This window comes from Euprymna scolopes, chromosome 32, assembly GCF_053919585.1.
Source record: "Euprymna scolopes isolate OS-2025 chromosome 32, ASM5391958v1, whole genome shotgun sequence".
Classification (NCBI taxonomy): domain Eukaryota; kingdom Metazoa; phylum Mollusca; class Cephalopoda; order Sepiida; family Sepiolidae; genus Euprymna; species Euprymna scolopes.
In genome coordinates this window covers 48188364-48208843 of record NC_136513.1, presented here as the reverse complement: position 1 = coordinate 48208843, position 20480 = coordinate 48188364, and the positions used below count along the sequence as shown (strand labels likewise).

Here is a 20480-nt window from a genome sequence, read left to right as displayed (position 1 = left end):
ACTATCACTTCCGAAACTAAGTCGCAGAGCGGCGCTAGGGGCCTCAAATGATTGAATGTCTTATGACCCTTCTTTTATGGGTCTTTAGCCAATTAAAATAGTTTTTAAGGGGTCAAAATTTAAAAAAAAAAAAAAAAAAAAAAAAAAAAAAATTGTTATTTATTTTGTGCATTCATCCTTGTTTATTTTTAATCAGTTCATATGCAAGTCATGTTGGTAACGTCACCAGCTTTGAATGCTACAGTTTTGATTTCGGTTTCGATTCTAGCTGATGCACCCAAATACTTTTTTTTTTTTTTAAACTTTTGAAATCACGACTATCATGATATATGCGAAATCTGGACAAATTAAAATATATTCAAGCATATTTTACAACCATCGGAAACTCTTCTGTCTACTGCCAACCAATCACCTCTCAGGACTTGTGTAGAACAACGAACCATCGGAAACTGTTCTGGAACTAAACATGGTAACAAGTAAATAAACTGTATTTTTTCTAATTGCAAAATATTTCATTTTGATTAAGTATTTTTCATATTACAAAAATGAAATTTAAGAATTTTCTTTATTTTAAAATTTTATTGAATACAGAAAAAATGTTCATCAGAAATGAAGAATATTTTTTTCAAGTAGGTAAACATTTTTCATTGGATAAGATCGAAAAACAACTTCTTCATTGACTGTTCAAAAGATGAACTTAATTTCTATAAAAATCTTCCCTTCCAGCGTCCTGACAAAATTAACTTGTCAGTATATTTCTACAAAATAATGAGGTTTCTTCGTATCAAAAAAAAAAAAAAAGTTGTTTCCTTGTTCTAAATCGTCCTAAATTATCTGCAAAAATATATTTCCTTAGTAAAAATGCTAGTTATCTTTCTTAGATAAAGCCCAAATCCCCAACAAGTGCACCATCTAACACTTATTTTTAAAAAGCTTTTGACCTTGAAGTACTCATTTATTTTAGCTACTTACATCAAGTGGTTTCATGTCATGTCTAGAGCAATTTCCATAAAAAAAATAATACATAAATAGGAGATAACCATGTCATTTAACAAAAAGAGTCTAACTCCATTATCAATAGAATATCAATTTTGAAACACTGCTTTGCATAATAAGGTTAGATCACTGATGCCAAGCGACATTGAGCTGGTCAGTTTTGATGAATGACCATTTGGGAATATGAGATGTGGGAGGAAGGCGACATGCCCCCTACAAAATCTAACAAAGAAATTGCAAATCGACACTCGCAAAATAAAGTCCATCCTCTATGAAATGTCTATATTTCTTAGTGTAAGATTTGTCAACCATTTTTTTTTCAGCGCTTGTGTTGTCGATTGATTGATTTATTGTAATAAGTATTCATTTTTTTTTAATTTTTATTTTATTTAATTAAAGTTGCTAGCGCAAATGCTAGCTAGTTTTTTTTTTTTTTTTTTTTTGATTTTTAGTAGAGTTTTGATATGAAAAAGAGGAGACAATCCAACAAGTCTGAATCTGTATTTATTCTTCAAATTGGTTAGAACCCTCATCTTGTCCTTGCAGATACCCCTGCGATCTGCAGACTTCGGTTTGAAAACTCCTGCAATAAAGGATGCCCCTCGAGCCACAGTAAAAACTTGATGTCATGCGTTCGATTTATACACGTTGAGATACCATCACAATAACGTGATACAATGTATCTTTCGGAATTAGGTTTTCATGGGATGAAAATATCAAATTAAAAATGAAATACAATTAGATTGAATGTCGACTTCTTTAGTTCAAAGCTTAAAATCCCGAAAAAGTAAATCCATTGATGCAATAGAGATAAAGAAAAAAAAAAAAATTGATCATTTTGTAATATAGACAAAATGAATAAAAGTTATTTAAAAAAGAAAAAAAAAAAACGTTACCAAAGGAAAGATAAATTACTCTTCTACCTACCTGGGTGAGACTTTTTGTGTTTTAACTTATTTTAAATCGTTTATTTACTTTGAAACAAGTAGTGTCGAGTGTAAGTTAGAACAAGAAAAAAAAATGGCTGACATGAGACGATCATTCGAGGAGTGTCTTGAGTGTCATTTTCATAACGTTTTGGTTGATGTAACCTCCAACCTTCTTCAAGTGCATTTTGTCAGACTCTGGAATTTGGAAGGAATTTTGAACGGAAACCTTTACTTGTGAAAATGACACTCAAGATGAGAACAGTAGTCTGATGAAGCCAAATCATATGAACCCTCATCTCAAAAGTTGAGAAACACACAAAAAAAAAAAAACTTACCCAAATAGGTAGAAGAGTAACTTATCTTACCTTTGGTAACATTTATTTGTTAAATATTTGTTTTTTGACCACTTTTTTCTTTTGGTGTCTATATTGCAAAATACCTCCCAAAAAATATATCAGGACACTAGGGGAATAAATGAAAAAAGACCAGGGGGGGGGGGAAACAATTATTGATTGGTTAAAAATAAGTGAAATAAAACCTTTTTACTCTTCAAACCAGAGAGGAAAATGAAAAGGCATTGTTCTACAATAACCAACAAAACAATGTGGAAAAACTAAACATTCAACAAATAAAGATTACCAAAGGCAAGATAAGTTACTCCTCTACCTTCTAAATTTTATTGTATTTTAAAGTGTTTTTTTTTTTCAGTTCAAAAGAAATCATATGTTTACTCTGTTCAGTTGGAACGGAAAATAATTATGTATGTGTGTATAAGTTCTGCATGGAGAACCCCGATAATCGCTCAAAAATCGAAAATTAAACAAAATACGAGTAGAAACACACCCAATGTCACCAATTTTGCGAAAACGTAATGTTCTGCAAAAGTTTAAATGTAATGTGAACAGACATCTTGCTGTTAAACACAATCACAAATAATAGACCCTTCTGTCCAAGTGGCAACAAGTCTTGTTTGCAAAAAATGCTCTACCAGTATTTTGTTTAATGTTCGATTTTAGAGTGCTATCAAGGGTCCAAATGACTAATGAAACCATCCCCCCTCCAATTTAAATCAAACTTGACACTATATTTTTTTCAAAGTAAATAAACACTTTAAAATAAGTTAAAACAAAAACTTATTCAGCTAGGTAGAAGAGTAATTTATCTTGCGTTTGGTAACAGTTATTTAATATATATATATATATATATATATATATATACACACACACACATGCTTTTTAATCCTTTTTTTGTTTGTTGTCTATTGTAAAACAATGCCCAAATTGAAAGATATTTGGAAAGAAACAGTGAATTAGCATTTATTAACAGAAAAAATTACCTCCGTTTCAAGCTAAGAAAATAAAAAAAAATGAATAAATAAAAATTGTTACCCTCGTTTCAAGTTTAGAATTAATAAAAACAAAATCCCGAATGATGTATATATATAAAATAATGTTACCTTAATTTCGAACTAAGAATTAAGAATGAAAAAAAAAAAAAAATTCATAAAAAATAAGTGCAGAATTAAAAAGAAATAAAATAAAAAAATAAAACTGGTATCAGGGCTACCCGGTGTTGCGTCCGGAGGGGGAGGGATAACATATACAACAGTATAGGTGAAACCGAAGAGTAACTTTTATGGGTGCATTTATTTTCACAAATGGTGGAGTATTCTGCACTCTTTGCTTCCCTAAAAGAAATAAATAGAACCTTACGATTATATCTACTCTATTCCAAATTTTATAAAAATCTGATCAGTATTTTTTGAATTCATGGGTAAAATTATTTTCAAGGGAAAGTTCAGTCACTCTTGGGCATTAAACTAAATATAGCACATGTTTTGCACAATTATACACAGAAAACCTTCATATGAACTGGTTCATTATTAGTGATGGGGCGATTCTCAAATTTTTATAGATTCTGATACAATTACCGATTCCGATTCTTTTAAATTCACTAAATATTAAGCTTTAGAATAGTTTTTCTTTTGATTATCTTATGAACCCGTGTGATATAAGATCTATATTTTTGCAGACGTAAAAAATACACTTGTGCAGGTGAGCCATAGATTTTAATTTTGTTTGTAGATTAAATTTACAAATTTATCTTTAGTAGCAGAAAAAAAAGTTTTAAGCAAAAACAAACCAAATAAAAAACAATCACAAGAATCGTTTTTGGCATTCTGATATTCAGATGTCTTACAGTTTTGATTCCCGATTCCGATTCACCATCCCAACACTATTGTGTAGTTTCAGAGTTTAACTCCCCTCCCCCATGCACATAGAAAAAAGGAAAATGAAAAATGTTTATATGTTCATCAACGTTTCGGCTTTATTTCAAGACTTCCTCAAGAAGAAGAAGAAAAAGAATCAAATAAAAGCATTGAACTCCAAAATTTTAAATATGTGGTTTGTCATATGACATGAGGAGAATATATATATGATGATTGCAACGTCTTGTCAGACGAGTGCCACTCCCTCAGACATTTAAAATCCATGAGCCCAAATGTCTGAAGGAGTATCTATACAAATATGATGTTACAGAGTCTTAGCTTTGTACGACAGCTAAGTCTCTCTCTCAGTTCAAAATGTTGAGATCCAGCAACAAGCAAGAGCAAGATAGCCAGCAACAAATTAAACTGCAGACCAGCTTAATGCGGGTACTGGTCTTCCGCTTTATGGTTTTTTAAATCAGAGATTTGCTTCTCCTAGAAAGGTTGCCTTCACCACGGCTTACGGGAGCCCTCTCTACCCCAATACACATATACACACAGACAAATATACACGGTGCTAGTTGGCCGTTGACCCAGAAAAAGAGTCCATTCGCCCTTTGGAAGGTCTTATTTTTAATCCTTCAGGGAGACTAGCCGCCCTCCTCACCAAACAAGTCTGGTGGGGGAACCAGTTTAGTCGCTGGTGACTCGACCATGAGGCAGGTAGTACTGGGTTACATGGTACCAGTAGCATATGACATGACCTGATTATATATATATATATACACACACACACACACACACACACAGGGGTGACCCCCCCCCCCCCAAAAAAAAAGAGGACATTCAATTGTTTTTCTGAGCATTTTACAGTTAACGGAGAAAAAAAGCCAAAGACCCTAGTGTTTTGATGTGATGTTTTGTAATATAATAAACTAGTTATGACCAAAGTTATTTCATTCGGATAAAACACTAAGAAACGGGGGCCTAATTAGTGTTGGGGCCCGTTTTTTTGGGTCACCCTGTACTTATATATATATATATATATGTATATATATATATATATATGTATATATTTTTTTTTTTTCGAAACATTTAAAATTAGAAATAGTGTTGTAGAGTAAAGGAAGAGTTTTCTTTAGAATTTATCCTGTTCGAAGGAAAGAGTTATGACTTTCACAAGGAATATACCACGCCGCTTATAACAGGTAATTGCAACCTCGTATAGGTACTCTAATACAAAGAACATCATAGGGAAAGGTATTTAGTTCTTTCCCAAGAATTTAGATACCAGGGTTGGAAAGTGAGATTGAGAAGTCAGCGCCCCAGTGGAGGGGCACTCTGATCGGCAAAAAGTGTCTGGGCAGGCCTGTTGGCATTAAAAAATACAAGGAAAATTTTCATGTTTTTGCATTTTTATGGTTTAATTTCAAACGTGTGAAATCTTGCAGAATGTTATTATGAGTCAATTTAAAGTTTACAAAATTTATTTCTGATGAAACTTGATAAAAAAAAAAAAAAAAAAAAAAAAAAATGATATTATGAGAAAACATTAGCAATTGAAAAAAAAAAAAATGGACATTTTTAATTTTGAATTAACTCCATTGGCTTATTTGGATAAAGCCATGAGCAATGAACAACCGATTTTGTGTTGGATATGAAAAGTTGAAACAAGGGTCGTTGTTGGAAAGAAGATTGCAAAAACGAACTCATTAAGCATGGTACAATAAGGACAAACTTGTGAAGATGAACAAAGACCGCATTGAATTAAATGCGGTTTATGTTTATGAAAAAAATTTGTTGAGAAAAAAAAAACGTTCAAAATGTTTGCATTAACAAAATTTCTGATGTTTTTGAAATTCAGAATCTTCTGTCGATGAAATTTGACAAGACAAGAACCTGCAAAATGATTTTTCATGCAAAAGTAGCATAAAAAAGAAGAAGAATGCCGATTCCAAGAAATATGTGATAAGCAGTTTGCAACATTTTAAAGAACTCTTCAGATTTAAAAAAAAAAATTTTTTTTTGTTTTTTTTTTTCAAGAAAAACTTATTGAAGACTTTTTTTGTTTAGAATTAAAACATACACTTTTCATAAATATTTACCTCCCCCCACTTCCCATAAAACTGAATAAATTCTATTATTCAGACGGCTATCCTCATCTTGGTCGTTATATATTCACAGCATTTCAGTGAAGGTAACCTTTGACCTTCTTCAAGTGCATCTTTCCAAATTTAGGAAGTGTTATGCTGCACCTGAAGAAAATGACCCTCAAGAATAGCAGTCTGAAGAATCCAAATCATACGAGTGGATAATAAATTGCTCAGTAAAATTCAGTTGTAAGCTACACTATTCACAGTTTGACAAGATACACTTGAAGGTCAGAGGTTATATCAACTGAAATGTTGTATAAATGACATTCAAGATGAGACCAGCAGAATATGAAGAATCCAAATAAATCCTCATCTCAAACATTCAGAAAAAAAAAAATCGTCTCATTAGCAAAATTAATGAAAAGTTTTTTCCAAAAATAAAAATAAATAAGAAAAGCATTATTTAAAACAAGTTTTTTTTACAATCAATATTTAATTTTGATTTAAAAAAACATTTTAAACAAGTTTTTTTTTACAATCAATATTTAATTTTGATATAAAAAACATTTTAAACAAGTTTTTTTTTTTTACAATCAATATTTAATTTTGTTTATAAAAAAATGAATATAAATAATATTTTTAATAAAAATCGTTTTGTTTACTAGATATGCAAAATATTAATAGATTATTATTCATAAGAATCTTACAAATTATTTTTAAAGAACATGATATTAATGCGGGTGAATCCCAGGGGGGATGGTCTATCCTTAGACTAATACTGTTCTTAATTTTCATTAACAACCTCCCTGATGCAGTTGTGTCTGATATGGGTATATTTGCTGACAACATTACACTACTCTTGACATGCAAGTAAAAATAAACAAACTCAAATCCAAGGCAATGGATTACGATTCTATTTAAGTTGGAAGTTGTTTTTCTAAGGATTCAGCATTGCCTTGCTTGTGTCTGCATTCAATTTGCCCTTATGCAGAGAGTAGAGTGTAGTGTCATCAGCAAAATATGCCCATCTCGGACACGATTGAACTTTATACATTTAAGACATTTATTTTGTCCGATTGCAATCATTCTAATGAAGTAAAGAAAAATGCAACATATAAATTAATTAAACATTTTGAATAAATTGACTAATTTGATTAGTTGAATGTGATTAATCCGAGCTCATCAATCATTAGTTTTTATTAATGTTGCAATTAAATAACGAAATTAGTTTTTCATTCATTTTAAAAATTTTCAAATCTAAGATTTAATTTAGTAATCATAAGCCTGAAAATAAAAAGCTGCTTTGTTATGCGCTTTATATATATATATATTTTTTTTTTTTTTTTACAAAGGAATCACCACTTATCAAGGACCAGAGGCAACTCGAGGATAAGGGTTAATGTACGATAGTTAATGGGAAAATATAGTAATTGTGAATAGTGGAAATTTGGTACATTGGATTGCTTAAGACGGCTCATCAAGAACTTGTTTATGTTGGACTTGAAGACAACCATATTGTAGTCAGTTGGAAAGAAGGAAAACGGAAGACAATTTCACAGGCATGCAGTTCTAAAAAAGAAGCTTTGTTCATGGAATCTATATTTAGATAAAGAGTGGGGGAAATTATTGATAGTGGATAATCATAGATTGGAGCTCAGACGAGCACTTGCCATGAAAATAACGATAAAGCAGAGACAGGCTCGCAACGTTTCTTCTGTGAGAAAGAGGTTGCAAGGAAGAGAAAAGGGCATCCCCCACTAGGCTACAAAGTTTATTTTAAACTATCAAGGCAGGATAAGATCTTCTAGCAGCTCCTGTCCAGATGTGACAACAATACTCCATCCTTGAATGTACTTGGCTCTTATACAGGGTGACCCCCTCCTCCCCGATATCTCCATTATTTATTCACCGATTGTCCTTATTTTACAGGACATGGCAGAATCAACGACCGTGAGTACACCAAGATCCCAGTGGGAGCTGGGTCAAAGAATATACTGTATTAAATTTCATTCGGACAAAACACTAAGCCTGGCCTAATTAGAGTTGGGGCCCATTTTTTTGGTCACCCTGTATAAGTAGAGAATTGCATCAGCAGTGAGATATCTACTGGAGCGGTACAACGATCCCACCCTTTTTCAAGCAGTCATAACAATGGATTTGATGTACGTGTTCCATCTGTATTCCATATAATGTGTGCTTGAAATATTATTGAATCCTTCCGTATCATTAGGTTAATTATACTTCAATTACAGTTAATCAAACAATAGGTAACTTAATATATTTTATTTCACGTTATTAGATTTTATAATAAAAAAATGCATATATTCTTGTGTTTTCATTTCAGTTATGTATAATTTTCAAAAGGAAATAAGTTTTGTTTACAATTTAGCTAGCTACACCATATTGTAATTTTGCTGGCTAATTTTTCATTTTATGTTTAGTTGTAAGAGTTTTTTTTTTTTTTTTTTTTTTTAAATCGACATTTCAAGTATAAAAATTACTCATGACTTACGGATTGAATTATCGATCTCTTTCATTAAAAATTAAATAGTTTAAGAAATATAGTTTCAGTATATATTAAAAAAAAAGTTAAATGGTGTATATGCAACAATTTCACCCTAATGGCATCTGTGTTTTGCTGGAGTGGTTTCTTCCTGGAATGATCCTACAATTAGTACTTTTTTTTATTACTCTTATGACCTTAAAAGAATTTTGTTTCCTCTTCCACCTTCAGTCCTTTTAAAAAAAATCTCTTATGGATTTATATGGGTCTCTGAGGAGTTGTTTGGTCTACCTATATCATTTACTGAAACGTGTAATATCAAATAAAGTAATATGAATGGGATTTGAATTGTTTACAAAGTATAAATTACATATATATATATATATATATATATATATATATATGGTTTGAAATGCATTTGAGGACAAATTCATATATGCGCACACAAAAAATAACTTAGAAACAGATGTTTTTTGTTTAAAATAACGTTTTTAAGAAAAAAAATGGTTCTTGTCTAGAATTCCTTCTATATTAAAAACAAAAACAGAGAAAAGCTTGTATGATGTATGTAATGAACTGAAAATATTAGTGCTAGGATGATTAATCAGAATCAAATAGCAAGTAAGATTGGCTTTCAGCATTTTTTGAATATAAAATGTTCCTATGTGGAAAGTTGGATGTCAGTCAATCATGAACACTGACACTAAAAACCTAATGTAATGATTATGAGTACATCCGGGTTCATGATTGGCTGGTTAAGATATAAATCTTGACTGGTAGAGATGTCAAAAGTTATGTTGAAAGTGTCAGACCACAAGGCGAGTTACAAGATTATTATTTGAATACTGTAACCAAAACCACTCGAGCACTTCAAACAAATATATTCCTTTTACTCGTTTTAATTTTTTAGGTTTTAATTTTACTTTTTATCACATTTCTCTCTTCCGTGAAAGATGAACAACTTATTTTTTCGTTTGGTGTGTATGAATTTATTTTCTGGTTTAGAAGGAAATAAAAAAAAAAAAAAAAGAAAAAACTTTACAGTTTATTATTATTTTTTCTATCTATTCGTGAACGATTTTAGATATACGAGATGCTTTAAATAAGTTTCCAGACTGTTTTGTACAGGCAGTTAAAATTGTTGTAGACTCTTGAAAATTCAGTATGTTTATTGCTATACATCTTATGAGATGACTGGTAATTTTTTTTTATGATTTCAGGTTCAAAGGAACAGCTACAGCAGGAATTGAAATGCACTCTATTGAAACCTGATTGTCACAGCTGGTGAATTTCAAAAATGCAATGTGGATGTGAGGACACTTTAGAAGAACATTATTCAATAAAATTCTGTTTTAAACTTGGAACAAATACCACAGAAACGTATAGAATGCTTCAGACTGCTAAATTGATTATCTTGCATGAATTGCAGGAAGGCAGGGAGTCTGTGAGGGATGATGATAGGTGTGGGAGAAGTAAGGAAGTCAGAACATCAGAGTTGATTGGCCAAATAAAGAATTTCATAGATAAGAACCGTTGTGTATCTATAGAGACAATAAGTGCACAGTTTGATGTCAGTGTGGGAACTGTACACACCATTATTTGCAAGGAACCGAAGAGGTAGAAAATTTGCCAAAGTTTGTCCAGAGGGTGCTCCATCCTTGTCACAGACTATTTGGCATCAAGACAATTCCTCACCCTCCCTAGAGTCCAGTCCTTGCTCCCTGTGACTTTTGGTTATTCCCTAAGCTCAAGGAAAACCTTGGAGGCTGTCGTTATGAGACAATTGAGGAGATGAAAGAGGCTGTAATGAGGGTCACTGACACGCTCACACAAGAGGACTTCCATTGCAGCCGGAGGAGATTACTTCAAAGGGGACTTGAGTTTCATACGTGTACTATCAATGAAAATGCCCATACGAAAAAAGTTTGGAAACTTATTGAAGGCACCGTGTATCCATATAATATTGCCTGAAACTGTAATTGAGAAATTTAATTTGCCAAGAAAATCATATTCGTTTTGAGACTTAAATGTGATTTTCAGAAACGCACGTACACATGGATGAAGAACATTCAAGATTTCTTTCTGGAACTTAAATTATAAATATTAAAAAAATTAATTTTTTTAAGGGTTAATATTTTAAATTATAAATATTAAAAAAATTATTTTTTTTAAGGTTTATAATATTTTAAATTATAAATATTAAAATTAATTTTCTCGCTATGGACTTATTTGATGTTTAACAAAATTTGGAAGCAAATTTATCTTAGAGTGCAGAGGTCATCAGGTGCGCTTGCGTATGTCAAGATATGCATATGCGCAAAAGTGCAATAGCTGTTGACTAATGATTAACTGAAGCTCATTATGAGGAAAAGCTGCAGAGCAAATGTGATTGTTGGCTTATCCATGCATGATGAGGAAGATGATGATGATGATGATGATGATGATGATGGTGGTGGTGATGAGGATGAGGATAAGCTTCTGAGCAGATTTGGTTGTCAGCTTATCCATGCACGAGGAGGATGCTGAGAAGGATGATGATATTGTTGAAGACTCGTGTGGCTCACTGCGACTCGTATAAGATATATACAGCACAACATTTACACAGATACAACAAAAAGAACAAGAGGCAGTGGCTGGAAAGCAAGTATGAATGATGGTGAATACTTATGTACAATAACAAAAAAAAGAAAGAGAGAGCTTACATGGCTAGGGATAGCCGCCTTTTAAGTCAGAAGAAAAAGAGACAAACATACAAATCAATTAAAAGTATTTAAAAAAAAAAAGAAAAAAGAAAAAAGAAAGAAAGAAAATCAGATTATCGTCACATTTTAATTTAATTTCCCAACTTTTCCAAACACGGATGTGCCGCATTGCAAGATGGACATCTTTTTGTGTTAATTCCAAGCAGTTGAGAGTTGGCAGATACGTTTGAAAATATGTGTGGGATTCATAGAATTAAACCAAGAAAACTTTGAAACTCGGAATCTGTACGCGAGACAATTTTGGCTTAATTAACAGAAGGCAAACTTTTTGGTTCAGGTATTGCACTGTGGAACAAAAGGTAAATTTTCAGATTAGGTCCACCTCCATAATTTTCTTTTAAATGACGACTTTTTAACGTTTTCGGCCATGCTGAATACGAAAATCGCCTTGAAATTTAGCAGAAATAACTAGTTATCGAGATATAAAAAGTTGTATTATGCATTGTATTCTTTGGCGGCCATCTTTGTTATGCGCATAGATTTGTTTATGGCACGCGCGTAAAAACGATGCCCGCCAAAGAATACAATGCGTAATACAACTTTTTATATCTCGATAACTAATTATTTCTGCAAAATTTCAATGCGATTTTCGTATTCAGCATAGTAGAAAACTTATAAAAGTCGTCATTTAAAAGAAAATTGTGGAGGTGAACCTAATCTAAAAAAATACCGAACAAAATTCCAGAAGCTGTGGTCAGCCTGCAGATGACCAAACAGTTCAAGGCAGAATTGGATGCATCATGATCGCTTCTCTTTGGATTGAATAATTATCCTCCATTTATAGCAGCATATGATGCAAGGAGACATGATTCTGGCATAAAGCCTTATCAACAGGAATTTGAAGTTTTTCACTCCAACGTCAAGTCGTGGTCTCATCTGTGTTTATGCTCTGTGGAACAGTCTACCATAAGTGTTATTTACTTCCATCCCACTGCAAAAAGATGTGACACAAGGTTGAAAAGGTGGAGGAGAGTCAAACCAGCGTTCCTAAAGAGCACTAAAGTTGCCTGGGCAGACCTGTCGGCATTCTCTTAGTAGGGGCGCCTCAGGCAGTTAATAAATTTACTTCACCTGAAAAACAGGAGGCAACCACCTGGGAGGGTAAACCTTCTAGAACTGCACTGCACATTGGCCATTTCTCAGTCAACAGGGAAACGGCCATTTCAAGAAAGTCGCTCATACTCTTGATTTTGGATCTGAGGTAACTCCTTGAGCTTTAGTTGCTTTTGAAGAGTATCGGTGTTTCTAATCAGTCGAACATCATACCAGAGGTAGTGACAATGCCTATCATGTACGGATTTAAATCGCGAATTTGAATAACCATTGGGTGGAATTCCTTTTTAAATTCTTTTTCATGAACCCGGTTGCTCCTATAATCACTTGAATGATGGAGATCTTCTTCAGATTCCAATTTCTTTTCATGTCGTACACAAGACCTTTGTCTCCAATTATCTTCTCCATCTCAGCTCTGTTTAATCCACCATCACTAACTTCTACTAAGGTTGTTTCTTTCTCTTGATTGTCCCATATCACTATGTCAGGTTTAGCAGCCTTGTTTTCTAGGTACGTAGTCGTAGGAATTGCATAATCATAATGGATGGTGAACAGCTTATTTCCAACTGTTTTTTCTGGTACATGTTCTAAAGACTTGCTGCTACACTGGATATTCAACTTTTTACAGATTTTTCAATGGAGATATTTACACACTCCATCGTGTCACATTGTGTAGTTGCTGTTCCCCAGCAGAATCTTACAACTGAATGTCAGGTAACTCAAATTCTACTTCTGTGTGACGGAACCTGCACTTACTGTCATTGTTGAGACCACTCATCATTTTAAAGCATTGGTCATCAAGCCTTGATCTTGGGCAGTCATTATAATCATCTCCTGATCATAACAGAGCAATCCTTTTTTTAGCTGGTTTATAAAGCTTTTCTTATCCATACAGTCCTGGATAAATTCACTCAGAAAATGTTTGGTATGCTGTTGGTGGACTCATTTTTCCAGTTTATTTGCAATGGATTGGTTGTTTTTGTTTTATGGCATATCAACCCTTTTCAGGTTATTTAATGCCGAATCCAAAGATGTTGAAGAAAATTTTTTTAATAGAATATATTTGTTGTTTTCAAGTCAGTTTCTATTTAACCCATAGTTGGGACCCTAACAGGTACTAACACTCCGGGTCAGAGTGGACCTGGGAGCAATGGCAATTAAAGGGTGGCTCCACACTCCCCAAAGCCCGCAAGCTGGGGCCTCACCATCAGATATAGTTTAAGGTCATATCCAGGACCATTTGCAATGAAAGGTCTTGATATATTTATGGTGACTATTTTGGGTTATTTCCATTGCAGAGTTGGTGTGTGTGTGTGTGTGTGTGTGTGTGGTAAGGTCGGATTACTACTTTCTATCTCTTGTCCCATATCATTCTTTCCGGTTTCACACACATACACACATAAGCAATTTAAAAAAATTGTACAAGTTAGCAATCCTTATCTCAAAATGCAACAACATAGTGTAACTGCCCGCAGCTACTGCTCACGGGTGAGCCACATTCACAAAAATAAAATATGAACAGTAATTCAAAGAGTAAGGGGAAGGGGTTTTCCTTCCTTGAAAAAAACATCACTTATTTTATTTTTGCTTCTTAGTTGAAACATATGTTAGAGATGAGTTGAACAAACCGTGTTTTAAATTGAACGGCCATGTGACCAACCTGTTTTCTGCGGGATCGGTCTGGGTTGGTTGGTTGATTGTTTTTGTTTTACGGCATATCAACCTTTTTCAGGTTATTTAATGCTGAATCTAATTATTTTGAGGAACGATTTTTAATGGAGTATATATATATTTTTTTAAATCAGATTCTATTTAACCCGTAGTTGGGACCCTAACAGGTATTGCCACTCCGGGTCAGAGTGGGCCTGGGAGGAATGGCAATTAAAGGGTGGCTCCACACTCCCCAAGGCCCGCAAGGTGGGGCCTCACCATCGGATATAGTTTTAGGGATCGGTCTGGGAGGAGAAGGTGCAATCCTTAATGGCGGACACGACGGCGACTGGGCGAATGGAAGAAGACCACGAAGTTTAAATTGTACACGGCCAGGCACGCGAACTAGGGTAAATACTCCCTTTATAATTATTATCAATGAACGATGAAAGAATTTAATCGATTTCTCTTTTAATTTTCCTTGTGTATTGTTCAAACATCGCTACTTCCCTTCTTCGATCGTTGCCTGATTCTGTTGTTTGTTTCTGTTCTCTTTTGTTACAATTTTCGCAGTGAATTAAGGATGTTAATTGCGAAATAAAATCCCTTATCACATCAGTATGAAAGCCTCAAGCCGTGTCCTTTTTTTACCCATCGCCGGTTACAGTTACACATAGCACACAATGTATTCGTGAAAAAGTTGGAAAATTAAATTGAAAAGTGTTGACAAAGAGCAAAGAATATTGTTAAACGAAAAACATTTCTTTTCCAAATTTGACTTTCGTTATTTTGATGAAATTCAAATGATTAAAACAATAAAGCATAAACTGATCAAACCTTTTTTCATGGAAACATTTTACATTTTATGTTGCAGTGTTTACATCATGTGTACTTACTGCAACTTTGCTTTCCATATTATTACGTCAAATGCAGAAATGCATTCTTATACTTTGGAAAAAAAAAAAAAAAAAAAAAATCGGAAAATACACCTGAAATGGAATTAATAAACAGCTAAATTGAAACATTTTGCAGAATATTCCAGAATTTCAAATTACTAGAAACAAAACTTTGTTTTGAGAAAACACTGAGAAATTAAAAAAAAAAATAAAAAATAAAACAACAAATAATGCAATTAATTTGATGAAAAAATTTGGTTCTTGTTCAGAATTCCCCCATATTAAAAAAACAAAAATATAGAAAAATCTGTATGATGTACATACTCCTGATGAAGCGAAAACATTCTAAAAATCATAGAAATTGATAAAATAATCTTATTTTTATAAAGAGAATCATTTTTAAGAGATTAATGGTAATTCATAGGCATTGCAATATAAATGTAGTAACTTTGAATTATTCTTGAGTTATCCCCCCCCCTTTTTTTTGTTTTTTGTTTAGATTATTTCAAAATGCTGGAAAAGACAGCCGTTCCTGTATTACCCATAAAATTCAATTTTTTTTTTATCTAAAAATAAAACTATTTGATCAATTTATGTGATTTTTGCAATATAATTTTGGATTTGTAACAGCTACGTACATTATACATATTTTTCCTTTTTGTTTTTAATATAAGGTTAATGTGTGACAAGAACCAAAGACTTTTATTACAGTAAAAATTTGAATAAATAGATTAATTAAGATTCTAGTTCAATGCAATTTAAAAAAATTTACATATGATATTCACCATTTTAAAGTGGATATCTAAGATATTTTAACTTTTTTTTTTTTTATTAATATAGACTAATAAAAAAAAATTAGTAAAATATCTTTAAGAAAGGAATATGAAACAAAGTAATTTTTAATCAAAATTTGTTTAATTGACAATAATTAATAATGAGATTTAAGCTTTTTAGTATATCGTTTAATTTAGAAGAATAAAAATGAAACTTACATATTTACAAGCGGTAATGCTGTACGCATGTCCACAAATGAGACCATTTGATAGTTTCGCTTCTAATTCATTCGGATCAGCCTAAAAAATAAAAAAATAGAATAAAAGATTAAAAAAAACAAAAAACTAAAAATCATTAAACGTTTCTGAATTTTTGAGATGAGGATTGGTTATTTGTATTATTATTCATCGGACTACTGTTCTTATCTTGAGTGTGATTTTCACAACGTTTTGGTCGATATAACCTCCGACCTTCTTCAGGTGTACCTTGTCGAACTCTGGAATGTTTCTGTCGAACCTGGGAATTTGGACGGAATTTCGAGTGGAACCCTTTATTTACTTTACGGGGGTAGCATATTCTTGTTCTGTCAGCCATGACTGGATAGAGGTCCTAAGTAATTCGCAAATGTATGTGGGCTACCGAAAAATATATTTGCGAATTACTTAGAACCTCTATCCAGTCATGGCTGATGGAACAAGAGCATGCTACCCCCGTGAAGTAAATAAAGGGTTCCGCTCGAAATTCTGTCTAAATTCACGAGTTCGACAGAAACATTCCCAAGTTTGACAAGATATACCTGAAGAAGATCGGAGATTATATCGACTGAAACTTTGTGAAAATCACACTCAAAATGAGAACAGTAGTGCAATGAAAAAAATCATTTACTAATGTTTTAAAAATAGTAAGGAGTTACTTCCCCTTACTAATCTTGCTAAGAAAATTCGATGATGAAACTAAAGTTTTTTTTTGTGTAGTTTTGGAGAATTGTGGAGCCATCCCTTCGTGACTATTGCTCCCAGGACTCCAGTTAAATAATACAATGTATATAGCATGCTATAGAGTTAAGATAAACAGGCCGGTAATCGTCTAATATAAATTTTTTTTTTTATATTTACAATAAAATGGATTACAAGTTTTCGTTGTAGCAAAACAAATATTTTGGTATTTATGCAGAGAATGACCAATTTTTCTGTGGATGTTGCGCCGACATATTACAGAAGCTTACGTAAACCACCTGAATATGCGGAGCAATAATCAAATTTTAAAATGCTAGAAGGGGGGGGGGGAAATATATATTAGATAGTAATTTCAATAAAGAAAAATGGAAACAATAAAAAAAAAAAAAAAAAAATCAACCAGTAGTAAGTTTCATGAATAAATATTTATTTTTTCTCCAAAACATTAAAAAAAAAAAAAAAAAAAAAAAAGCATTATTGTTTTAAGAGTTTTTGTGGGGGCATGAAAATTATTTTTTATGAAGATTTGAAAAACGGTTCCATTTGAGGAAAATTTTGACTAGGAACACCAGTGTAAGTTAGAAACATGAAGATCTACGATGTATGGCTGGAAAATGATTGTATTTCTTATCGAAATCGGATGCTGAGATTTTATTGCAAACTCCACCTCCATGTTCTTGAATAATCTTAGTCTTTGTCAGACAAGACAAAATACACAAAGATGTATGTGCATCATCGCGAATATGGTAATCCAACAGAATATCAACTATTCAACAAAGTCTGGTGGTATTGTGAGATACTGCTGGGGCGGTCTCGGCTAGTGTTCATGATTCTTCGGCCTTGAAACTATGCCTGAACTCGGAGTAATCATCTGATGGAGGTTTTGTTGGAAGCAAAGCTGCTGTCCAAGCAACAGTTATTGTATAAAATTTTATTTCAATATGAAGATATGAATATACGGACGTTACTTTTGTATCAGCAATATCCTCTGAAGAGGTCTCTGATTACTTGTGACTGGCTGACCGAAACATGCTCATGAATATGTAGTGACATATTAATGCTTATGTAAAACAAATAAAAAGTGTGTATATATATATATATATATATATATATATATATATAATTGCTTTATACTCTAATAAAGTTAAGGAGTAAGCCATTTTTTTTTTTTCAAGATTTTCGGTGATCTGTGGAGGATTCCTAAAGAATTACTTTTTGCAAGTCTTGTAGGAAATTTTTCCAGTCGGTAATGGTGAATTTTTTTTTTTTTTTTCCAGGGAAGTCACCACTTATCAAGGCCCGGAGGCCACTCGGGGATAAGGGCTATTGCGTGTGCAGTAATCAATGGGACAATATCGTAGTAATCGTTAGTAATGGAGATCTGATAAAGTGTCTTACTTAAGGGGGGGGGTTATCAGGAATTTGTTTATGTTGGACTTGAAGCCATCCAAGTTGTAGTCAGGTGGGAAACAGACAAATGGAAGAGAGTTCCACAGGCGTGCACTTCTAAGAAAGAAGCTTTGCTCATGGAATCTACATTTTGATTTTGGCACAGATAAAGAGTGGGGAAAATTACTGACAGTGGTTTCAGCTAGACGGGTGTTTTTCATGAAAGATTGGCGAGGGGGGACCAGAGATTGGAACTCAGACGAGCACTTCCCATGGAAATAATGATAAAACAACGTCCCTTCTGTGGGAAAGAGGTTGCAGGGAAGAGAAAAGGGCATCCCCCCACTAGGCTACGAAGTTTATTTTGTACTCTGTGTATTCCGATCTGATGACATCATCACTCTAAGTTTCGAACAATTGTCATGGGACATGTATTTCAGATTACTTTCTATTCCTAACAAAACTAGAAAACATTTTTTTCCAGCGACTTTCGCAAAATCTGAAAACCTGCTAGATTCATTATGATGGCTTTACTAGAATGATTTATTTTTAAATATTTGCATGATTAAAACTAATATTTTTTTTTTTCAATTTTATTAACTGTCATTTGCTGCATTTGCTGAGCATTTTTGCCATTTCTGGTAATTTACGCAAGCTGCCAAGACAACATCCACAAAAAAATGAGTTGTTGTTCTCTGCATAAGTACGCCTTTTTTTTTTTATTTAAAAAAAAAAAAAAAAAAAAGAAAACCCAAAAACAAAAAAACAAAAAACAAACTATTAATCTCTGCAAAATGCGAACAAAAAAGTTGACAGTCAAGAGAAAAATTGTTGACATGGAAAGTAAAAATAAAACTTGGAATTATCTCCCTTTATTTATATTGACTTGCTTGTGAGGAAACCGGCTTAACTATAATCATGCTGACACCACTGTTCTCATTGAATCACTGAAGTTAAGCAATGTTGAGCCTGGTCAGTACTAGATGGGTGACCATTTGGGAATACTAAGTGTTGTACGTTATGTTCCCTGATGGAATATACATGAAGCTGGGGACTGCATATAAATTTGATATTCCCTAGAAATTTACTCCTATGATGGAAGCCAGCTCAACCTGCCCACGGCAAATGCCACATCACAATAAGGTGATAGATGTTACAAGAACAGGTAAATAAGTTTGAGTTCAGTTCAGTTCAGTGTGGCTCTAGACCTCAACCAATTTGAAGTTGGTGGATTCTCTTTACTCTGCTAGAAAAATTACTCACACCTGAGAGTATCCTGTATCTTTACAAAGCCTTTATTCGCCCATGCATGGAGTATTGTTGCAACATCTTGGCTGGTGCATATATCACTCGTCTTTTCCTCTTAGAGGACGCCCAAAATGAGTTTATGATCTAATAGGTCCCACTTTGGCAGCTTAGCTCCAACCCCTGTCACATCACCGCAATGTTGTATCCCTGTTTTTTTTTTTTTTTTTTTTTTTTTTTACAAAGTGGTCACCACTTATTAAGGCCCGGAAGCCACTCAGCGATAAGGGTTATTGTAAGTACAGTACGTTAGTGTGGATATTTAGAGTGTCTACTTAAGGGGGCAGTTCATCAGGAATTTGTTTACGTTGGACTTGAAGACATCCAAATTGTAGTCAGGAGGGAAGCAGGCAGCCGGAACAGAGTTCCACAGGCATGCAGTTCTTAGAAAGAAGCTTTGTTCATGGAATCTATGTTTTGATTTAGGCATAGATAAAGAGTGGGGAAAGTTTTTGACAGTGGATTCAGCTAGACGGGTGTTTTTTGTAAAAGATTGGGGAGGGGGGACCAGAGATTGGAGTTCAGACGAGCACCTGTCATGAAAATAACAATAAAACAAAGATAGGCTTGCAACGTCTCTTCTGTGGGAGAGAGGTTGCAGGGAAGAGAAAAGGGCATCCCCCACTAAGCCACGAAGTCTATTTTGTACTCTGTCAAGGCAGGATAGGCTGTTTTTAGCAGCTCCTGCCCAGATATGGCAACAGTATTCAATCCTTGGACATACTTGGCTTTTATATAGATAGAGAATTACATCAGTAGTGAGATATCTTCTCGAGTGATAGAAGGATCCCACCATCTTTCCAGTGACCTTGGCAACAGACTTGATGTACGTGTTCCATTTCAGATCAGGAGTGAAGGCCAAGCCCAGAAGCTTGTCAAAACATGGGGCTTCTCCTAGACGAGAGCCATCCATTTCAATTGATGCCAGATGGGGATCAGAGCGTTGATTATGTAAAGATGGAGCT

The 20480-nt window shown here is 33.4% G+C and overlaps 1 protein-coding gene across 17 annotated transcripts in view; it reads right to left on the bottom strand.

The window, feature by feature from the left end:
* The window catches only part of LOC145256322 (calpain-B-like), a 267137-nt gene that overhangs the window by 87738 nt on the left and 158919 nt on the right, over positions 1–20480 (bottom strand). For 11 of the 17 annotated variants that reach the window (XM_080115058.1, XM_080115066.1, XM_080115067.1 and 8 more), the window contains exon 5: positions 16084–16164. In XM_080115058.1, the coding sequence (XP_079971184.1) occupies positions 16084–16164 (81 nt within the window). Of the gene's footprint in view, positions 1–11432; positions 11451–16083; positions 16165–20480 lie in introns of all 17 variants that reach the window. The other 6 variants (XM_080115057.1, XM_080115061.1, XM_080115054.1 and 3 more) reach the window with 1 other exon arrangement.